Consider the following 10,104-nt stretch of genomic DNA (forward strand, 5'->3'; position numbering starts at 1 on the left):
TGAATTGTAGCCTATTGAGAACTCTGTATGTGTGTGTGTGTGTGTGTGTGTGGTGGTGGTGGTGGGGGTGGTGGTGGTGGTGGGGGGGGGGGATAGAGAGAGTGAAAGCGGGTGGGGGTCCAACCATATTTTCCATACAAATTACAGTAATGTACAACAAGTGTACAACAACTCTGCACATACTGGACAAAGTATAAGCCTTAACTTTATAGTAGCTGTGTGTTTCTGAGAGAAATAGAGAGCGACAGATTGAATTTATTTGCCAAATTTCTACTATTAACACATGTACAGTTCTTCAGACAGGAGATATACATGAAATGAAAGATAAGGGTCAGGAAAACACAATTAAGCTAGATAGAGCTTATTTCCATTGTGCCCCTTTGGGGAAGATGGAGAGGGAAAGGGAATGGATTATCAGTTTCTATGGTCAGACAATGCTCATTTGTTGAAAATGATGGTAAATGTCATCCAAAGGGAGACTATCCTCCATTTGTGACTGAAAACATGCTTTCGTTAATCTCCATTACCAACTGGAGAGCGAGGTTAAGAACAAGAGTCAAGTTGAATATGCAGGGTGGTCATCATTTTCCTATAAAGGCCTGGAGAGAGAGAGAGAAAGGGAGGGTGGGGGGGTTAAGGAAGTGTGGCAATAATATAAGCAAACAGAGAATGTGAAGAGAGGAAACGGCCTGCCCCAGTAATCACAGCCCAGGAGAAGGCAGAGCATTCAGCTCCCTGGCCGGGGTTCTCCGTCGCTCTCTGTCCTTTCAATGGAGCCGAGTCCTGGAAGCGGTTTATGGACAAGTCCTGACACCCACAGGAAGTGTAAACAGAGGTCAAGTGTTAAAGTCCAACCCGCCAATTCTCACCTCCATTAAAGGGTGTCTCTCTCCCCAGCCCCTCGGAGCACCTGGGAAGGATCGAGCCCTGTAAGGCACGCTGCCTCTCACGTGCTATGATGGGTTTCATATAGGAGCTTTACACATCAGCCAAGCCGTGAAACGTCTACATTACATTTACATTATATGCATTTATCAAGAAGCCAATAGTAAGGAAGGCAAGAGTCAAAACCACCTGGACGACAGATGTAAACAATTTAGAGTTTCATTTCAAAATGAGAATTTTTTTGAAAACTGTTTTTTTCTTATCAAATATATTTATTTTATAATAATAATAGACAGCACAAACAGGTAATTCAACGATAGACAAGGGAGTATGATTAGACTATTTAACAAAGACAGACAAAAAAGACAGAACAAGAGTCACAGAAAAATGATAATAATAATAATAATAATAAAAACAAAGAAAAGACACAATGAACAGTGTATAATTCCAACCTTTGAAATCTCTGAAACCTCTTATGAAATGATCAGTGGCAGTCAAGTACAATTCATTATGAAATACCACTGAAGTTATTAACTAACCTAAGATCTTAGTAACACCTTTGAGGATGAAACTGACCATATTTCAGGTAGAAATTATTTTTTCAAAATGGATTTATACGCTTTAGAATCAATTTTTCTTGTGTCCCTAAAATGTTCATGCATGATATTGAAGGCTAAAGAAATAAGAGCCAGGCAGAAAACCTGAAGTTATTTTTGTTTCAAGACAGGAACAAGATCATGTCCAAGTAGTCCTCCTTTTCTCAGTAGAGGAGAGGGGGATGCAACTTGAGTCAGTCGGGCAGGATTGTCGTTTCAGGGATTCTGCCGGTCTGTAAGGAAAACGCATGGGAAACGGGACTTCCCATAATCCCCTCCATTCTCTGAGACACAATACTGTATCAGTCTGAAGAGAGAGGAACATCTGTGGAACTGTATCATATACACAAGAGCCTGAAACAGCAGTATCGAGTTATTGAAAACCTCTAGACACCTCTACAAAATGCCTGTCCAATTGTACGCCCTGTCTGTTTATCTGCACTGTATTTGAAGTCTTCTGCGCCAAATCACCAAGTTAAATTCCTTGTGCATGAACTGTACTTGCCAATTCTGAGTCTTATGTCAGAAATTAGCCGGTTAGATGAGTCTTGTCTGTGTAAATCAGGCCCATACTGCAGGTATCGTAAAATCTTCCATACTCCACATAGCCCAAAGGCATGGTGGCCTATACAGAGCGTCAGACAGGTCCAATACACACATGCCCTGCTCCCAGGACGAGGCAGTCAACGCCACTCAACAGATACTGTTCAGAGAGAGAAAGTTAATCCCTCATTAAGTTGGTAATGACCTGGACGGGACTATGAGCGAATGGAGCGTCCTGCAGGACTTTTCTGGCCTAAATGCCCACAATTAGCCCAGAGGAGAGCGGCTCGTACAGTAGCAATTCACAGCACTGGTGTCGATGCTAATGGCTGCTTAGCTGCTGTGACTCGGCCTCTCCTATAGCTGGCCACACATGTAAATGGAAAACACACAGAATCTGCATAGTAGCACGCATAAGGGGCCGTTTTCAGTGCTGCAATTAGCCGCTTCGTTTTACATTTTAGCTATTTAGCTGACGCTGCTATCAGGAATGAGTCACAGTGAGAGAGCGGGGTTGGAGTGTCGTGGCCGAGGACGCTTCAGCAGGATACATGACTGGTGCAGGGGTAAAAACTGTGACCTTTTTGGTGAAGAGACACTAAAGTAAACTATCCTGTCAGAATTCAAGAATACATATGGTATATTACATGAGATAATACCTCTCTCTGTCTCTTTGTCTCCCTCTCTCTCTCTCTCTCTCTTCAAGTAAAGTGAATTCTGTGTAGTTCCGTAAGTTGGAATGAAAATGAATTGCAATGAAAAAGGAGGAAGCCATAAACTGTCACAAGCTGGCATTTTATTCCAAGAGGCTTCCAAGGAAACTTGACCTCAGCGCTCTTGAACGTCAAGCCCTGGGCAAACTTGGGCCAGAAAAAAAGTAGTTGTTTCAAATATTAAATAAAAACTTACACTTGTATATGTGTGTGTGCACAGACACATGCACACACACAAATGCACAGTCAAGGAGTATTTAATTTAAGTAATGGACCCTGCACACTTTTAAAACAGTCTGGCAACTCAGACAGCTCAAGAGGTTCAAATACCTGAGAAGATTTTCAAGTATGTTTTTTTGTAAATAGTGGCTCACCTCAAAAATCAAAGACAGAGGCAGTGAGGTGAAAAATGCTCAGAGACTTTCAAGAACTGGAAGAACCGCCATTAAAAAAAATCAATTGCTGTGTTTATATTCAGCAGTTAATAGATAACACATTTCAGCTGTACAGCCTTTATAAGCCAAACACAGGTTCAATAAAGACACAACTTGTCCAGGTTTGTATAAGAGCCACAGCTGAGCCTGGATGTGTATTGGAGCCAGACGGAGCGTACCTGGCCTTTCACTGGACTCCCATTCACAGTCAAGGTGAGGGCCAAGGCCCCGCAGGTCCCGTATTGTCCCCACATAATGAGCCCCGGTCCCAGCAGCAAGGTGACGGAGGCAGGCCGTTCTGGATCATTCTGTAAATGGCTTCATAAACTCATTAGTGATAGATGTGCGTGGACAGGAAAGACAGAGATTACAGTGCGTGTTAAATGTGTCGAGCAGGTGACAAAACTATCCCCTTTCACCTCAATAATAATAATGATGACGGTGTTTCTCCATGCTTTTGTTTCATTCAATCATGTGTGAACTGGAGGACAGAGCTCAACAATCTCTTATTTCTTCACCTATCGCCTTTCTGTCATTTATCCATCATTCTTGGGATGCAGGAATATTTGTAGCATCCATCTGTCTGGATGCTGTGACTTTGAGCCTTACGCTCCTTACAGCTGGTTGCTTGTTATGTTGGTGATCTAGGAGTTAAATCTTATTCAACTGATGCATTCACTTGTTTCCTCTAGATAAGAACAATATTTTTAGGCTAAATGTTTAACATGTGAACTGTAGGGATGTAGAGGAGGGGAAACCCACCTCAACCCAGTTTCCCCAGCTTTTTATTTGCAGGATAGAGTTTACCCACTGTTTCAGGCTGACAGAAATCTCAGTATATAGTAAGTAGTGTCAAACTGATGTAAGATGCAAGAAGTTATGGTCTTTTAAGGTGGAAAGGCATAAATCAGTAATTTTCTGAAATGAACATGAAATGTGAATGTGTCTGCATGGTCAGATAAAATCCAGTAAAAATTAAAAATGCTTGCCTGGTTGTATTATAATTGTAAAAGGTTGCTGACTGCAGTGCACGAGGCCAAAGTCTGCACACTTTTTAATGCAATATGAATAGGTCTTTATCAGTTCACCTGTCAGAACTGCTTGAACTTTTAATGTATTATGTTGAACATATAATACAGCATATATGAGACTTGGCCTATTGGAAAGTTGTTAGATCTTTTATGTCAATTTGAGAGATATAAAATATTTCTACATGCATTACTATCAATCGCATACCAAACAAATGTATCTAATTATTGCTTATAGAAAACACTGTAGAACTGCCAATGGATTTTGTTGGTGTATGAGAATGCCAAGAAGCTGTCAGTTGAAGCCGGTAAATATAATTCTATTATTTACTTGCATGAAGGTTGGTTTGTACTGAAAGTGGGTCTGGGAAAGGTCACAAAAAACCAGCAGTCTATTGGTGGCAGCTTAGCCTTTCTAGACTCCTGCAACTTCCCAAGAGGTTGAAGCAAATACCAAGTGGTGATGTAAAAATGAACCACCATTTCCTTCTAACCATGTAACCCCAGATACCAACAGTGACTGAATAGTTGTAGATAGGGAAGCAGTTTCAGGCTTTTGATGGGAGCTTCATTTGGACAGGACGGCCCATAGAGCCGTTACAGAGCAACCTCTTTCTCCTCTCAGGCCATGACTATGAAAAGGAAGCTGCGGGACAATGGTCAGTGTATTCCTTGTCTGGCTCCAATACACAAGGACAAGAGAGGACATGTTGAGTTCTTTGCCAGCAACACTGCAGCTCCATCATTAGGGAGCAAGCAGTGAAGGTAGTGGTGGTTTCACTCTTCATATCATGAAAAAGAAAAACTATTTTGTGAGTCATGTCCATGGGATCCAGATGTGCAGGCAGGATGGGGGAGGAGATAGGATTCACCTCTCCAGCCTTTCCACTAGCTGTGAAATCCACACTGCAAAAAGTGACCAACATAACAACTCATTTAGTCTCATAATTAGTCTCATTTTTTCTAAAAAATCTGCCAAAGGGGTTTGATAATTCCATCGGTTTCCAATAGCTTCACTTATTTCAGGGATTTTCCAGTAACAAATGTCAACATCTTGAAAAAAGGCAAATCTCTCCACTAGTATTAAGAAAATGACACTTGATTCAATGAAATTCTTAAAATAAGTTGATTTGCGTTAGAAACAAGTGAAGTTATGTCGCTCCACTGGCTGTTTTTCCTGATGTTTTTAAGAAAAATACGATTTTCAAATTGAATAGTCAATTAACTGACTGCATGGCTAAAACGGACAATTTTTTGCAGTGCACGATAACAAATACGGGTCTTGGGTGGGTGGTCCGGTCGGTGCGGCATCAGAAGCATCCTTATTGTTCAGGCCAAGTCGAGAAAGTCTGTGTTTGCCCTCTTCATTAGACATTCTAGTGTCAGCTACAGAGAATAAATAAAACGCTCCGAGGTCAAAGGGAATAAGCGGTTCGCCTCGGTGTTTAAATGTGTTTTAACAGTTACTTAAAGCCCAGGAGACGCTCTCTGCCACTTCCAAATGATGGAAATGAGCTCGGAAAGTTTGCAGAGCTGGCAATAATCCAAGTTGAAAGAGAGAATGCTTTTGTCCTCGAGTAGTGTAAGAAAGCAAATCACTTCCTTTAAAGAAGCCGCGCAGCGTTTCATCTGTTGCCTTTAAGCTTCTAATGAGGAACCGATAATGGAAAAGTATTGTCTGATTTCCTGTGCAGAAATAATACAATTTCAGAATCACAAAACAAGCTTTTCCAAGTGTAACATGCGCACAAAGAATCTGACCAACTGACCATAAAACAGGTACACAACACACCAGAGGAATGAAATGTAACAAGACTTCAAACTCCTGTATGACACTTGACCAAATCTAAACACACAGGTTTTCATTTAGAGTACAAGTTTTTTTTGTCCCAGTGTAGCAACATTGGCACAGTTGGTAACCGTGTTGATGGACTTTAACACAATACATTTTATAGTTCTACACAAAAAAACAAATCAGATTTTAGGTTTTAGGCTAATTTAGGCCTTGATAGTTTTTAGAGGCCTTTCGCAGTCAGAGTAATACATTCAAAGGATGGGATCAACCTCTGGATTAACGCAGTGACTGGGATTACTGGAGTTGCAGTTGGTAAAACCAGCAGCACCACTCTGTCACCACACCCAACCCGCTGATTTTGACGCCTCAATTACGCACAGCAGTTATTCAATTTTAAGAGCGACACCACTCCTGTTAAAAGGCACACTTGGGAAAAAGAGCGCATTCATTTATACAGGACAAAGATTATAGTCTGTTTACATACAGGAGTGATTCTTGATTTACAACTGGGTGAGACAAACACGAGCTATAGATGGTTCTTATAGGCTCCAATATTCCTCAGTTGGAGGATTAAACAAAAATGTGATTAAATATTTGTAAACTAAAGCTGTGCAACTAATTGTCCTCTTGTATTAGAGAAGTAAAAAAGAAATTAACTGTAAAATCTCTGTCTGCCTAAATTGTAGGGAAAGCCGGCCTCCAATGGCGAAGCTATTTGTTACGCTGCTTAAAGCATCTGTCGGCCAGCCTTGACTTAAAAGGGCCCAAATAAGATGATTTGGTGACATCAAGGCTTTCCCAGCGGTAATGATTACATTTGGAGTTAAGATCCATGCAAGAATTTGTAGGCCAGTAAATCTCCGAGCTCCCTACCCCCACGACTCTTCAAAAGCCTTGTCATTCAAAGGGTTAGGATGTTTGACAATCCCAGCTTGTACTACTCCATCAATTAATTGGATACGTTGTCGGGATGTTCGTTTCTCTCATCTGCTACTTAGAAAGACAAAGGACCGATGGGGGGCTGTTGACACCTCCGTGTCCGGCCGGGTATAAATAGAGACTCTCCACACAGGAACAGCATTCACCTCTTCGCTGCACTTGGAGAAACATCTTGCTGTTTGAAAACCTGCGTCATCTTCTTTTTTAACTTTTGAATTTACGTCTGGCACAATGCAGATACCGAACAGACCAACCGGAGCGTACGGATACCCCATGCGTAATTACGCACCAGCATCTCTGTACCCACAGTACCCGGGAAGCCAGTGCGCAACGTCAACGAAGCCTCCCAGCGGAAAATCTTTCACTATCGATGCTTTGCTTGCCAAGCCAGAGGACACAAGCAGCGGCCGGACGAGTCCTGCTCAATGCGGAGTAAAATATCAACCGGCAGCCCCGCTGCTGCCGCTCACCGGGCAGATGGGCTTACCGATACCACCACCACCTTACCTCTACTCGCCAAACATGTTGCACTCAGCAGTCCACACGCAACCTGGATATTCCGTCTACTGCTGCCCGCCTTTCACCTATCAATCATCGTATCGCGGGGCATTTTACGCACAAGGTAAACCGCTCAGCTCTTGTTATGACTGGAACTATCCATGTAAAATGTCAAATGTCAAAGGCAACCTCACTCATATGACAATATATATACTCACACTTGTCAACTTGTCTTACAGATTCAATGTCTAAAGTCAACGTCCATTCGTTCAAAACCAAGGGCGGAAAGTCGAAACGGATGCGCACCAGCTTCACCAACGAGCAGCTGTCCCGGCTGGAGAAGGAGTTCGCACGGCAGCAGTACATGGTCGGATCAGAGAGGTTCCTGCTGGCCTCGGCTCTGCAGCTGACAGAAGCTCAGGTAAATAAAAACAGATTGAGTCAGACTTTTGGATAATGCAGTGTAGCCTGTTCTGCCGCAGGGTCATGGTTGTAAAATTGGGGAGCCACTGAGATTCACAACTGAATTCGTTATCCATCATCCAGGATTCTCTGGGAAACAGTAGTAGTTGCAGGCCTACTGCTAAACATGTATATCATTTGGTGATCACTGCAGTTAATTTGGAATCATTTCAGTCTGTACCGCCGTTTAATAGAGTAATGTCCCACTATTCATTTAAATTCACGATGATTCTAATGTGCTTCTTGTTTTTCTTCTCCAGGTCAAAGTCTGGTTCCAGAACCGACGCATCAAGTGGCGCAAACAGAGTCTGGAGCAGCAGCAGGCCAAGCTGGCCAAACTCGGCCTGGCTGCCCCGCCGAAAAGCCCCGGTTCCCAAGGCCACGGGGATGAAGGTGATGAAGATGAGGAGTTCTCCGACTCTTCAGACGTGGATATTGACGTGTCTGACGGCTCCATTGACCACTGTTGACCAAACACACTGGACTTTTTGAAGAGACATTTGTACATATTGCTGACAAAGGAGGCCTGCACCTCTAACTATGAATATTTAATAGATGTATAGCTATATATTTAATTTTTTACCTTCAATGCTCTTTCAAGAGTTCACTTTGTATCCAGTTTTTTTGTATATTTGAATGAAATATTTAGAAATATATTTTCTAACATTATCTGCAACTTGTCCTGTGTTCATTCCTCTATCTTCAGCCACTGAGAGTTTAGCAGGATTTTAGAAGCTGAAGCCGAAATCTTGTATCACAAGAAGCGTAGAAATCTATTTATCTTAATAATTTACACAAAAGTCTTTATAAAACATTTCATTAATCAATGTTAATTTTCTGATTTTGAGGAAAAATGATAAAGATTGTAACAATAAACATCTAAGTTTCATTTGAAACCATCTTTGGATGAATTCCCAGTTTATGGTGTAGAACTCACATTAAGCTACCTACTTCATTTCAAGTACAAACTGTGCAGAATTGGCTTATACAACAGAACATCTCCTTTGTGTTGTTTGATTCTCAACAAAACTTATGATGAATATTTGTTAAAATAACATATAAATCTGGTCACTGAGCAGCCACAAATGAGACTTTTCAAACTCCAATCCTCATCTAGACTGTCTAATAACTGAATGATTGCCTATTGATAGACATGAGCCTTTGTAAATCTGCACATTAATCCCAGAAACTGACCGATCCAGCTCAAAAGAGAAAACTGGCTCTGCTGTAACGTATCCCGGTCTATACAGCAGTATCCTCTGTCCTCTGTATATTCCTCTCTCCTCTCACACTGTGCCCAGTTTGGTCACACTGCAGCGGCTTGATTAGAGAGACATGGCAAGACATTTCCTCCAGGGTTTGATCTAACGCAAAGCAGTTTATGCTTGAAGCCTGGGACAGACTGGGGTCCCCCTCTGATTAAGCTAAGCAAATAAATAACTACCTCGGGGATTAGCTGGGATATCTATAGCCGGGGGTGGTAGGGGTCAGTCTGTCTCGGGGCTAGGGAGCTGGGTCTCACTGTTTAATCTGTTTAAATGGTCAGTACGCCTGTTCTCACTGCTCCTCAATGGACCAGGCTCCCACATGCCCACCCACCGCCGGCAGGTGTCCTGTCTCCGCTTGGTGAGCGCTGAAGGGGGGAGTCTATTGAAACACCACGTCTCCCTTCCAGGCGGAAAGGGACTCCTGCTGTCCAGCGCTGCCTGCCTGGCAGACATACAGGATAAGACAGGAGAGAAGACAGCGTGTATAAAGGATTGGGATGTAGCGATTGAGTCCATCAGAGCAGCTAATTGGGGTGGTCAACCTGAAACCCTTGTCCTGTAGGCAATGTGGTCGTATTTAACAGAGGGGGGTGGTGGGAACACAGCTGGTTTCCCTCTCTTTAATCCTAAAATCTCTTCGTAATAATTACATATTTTGAGTTATCAAGGGAGTTGGCGTCCCCTTTCAGCCTCCCTCAAACGACTTAGATAAAACAGATAGAAGAGAGGGTTACAGCAATGAATCAAGAGGCAAATGAAGATGTAACACTTGCCTTTGATAAGCAGTTTCTGTAGCAACTTAGGCAACGCTGGCCAGTGCCGGCATGAGGGAGAAGATGATGAGAGCATCAAAGGCCTGACAGTCAGGACCATGGCAAATCAGATGAAAATAGTCATAAAGATCATTAAAAATTATGTCTAACACTGTCAAGTTGTGGCCAAA

The 10,104-nt window shown here is 42.4% G+C and overlaps 1 protein-coding gene across 1 annotated transcript; it reads left to right on the forward strand.

The window, feature by feature from the left end:
* Nucleotides 1-7,164: 7,164 nt before the first annotated feature.
* noto (notochord homeobox) lies at nucleotides 7,165-8,363 on the forward strand. The gene is made up of 3 exons (XM_071922495.2): nucleotides 7,165-7,555; nucleotides 7,671-7,852; nucleotides 8,154-8,363. Exons 1-3 carry the CDS (start codon nucleotides 7,165-7,167, stop codon nucleotides 8,361-8,363), a joined length of 783 nt encoding a protein of 260 aa, XP_071778596.1.
* Nucleotides 8,364-10,104: the final 1,741 nt, after the last annotated feature.

The sequence above is a fragment of the Centroberyx gerrardi genome, chromosome 17 (assembly GCF_048128805.1).
Source record: "Centroberyx gerrardi isolate f3 chromosome 17, fCenGer3.hap1.cur.20231027, whole genome shotgun sequence".
NCBI classification, from domain to species: domain Eukaryota; kingdom Metazoa; phylum Chordata; class Actinopteri; order Beryciformes; family Berycidae; genus Centroberyx; species Centroberyx gerrardi.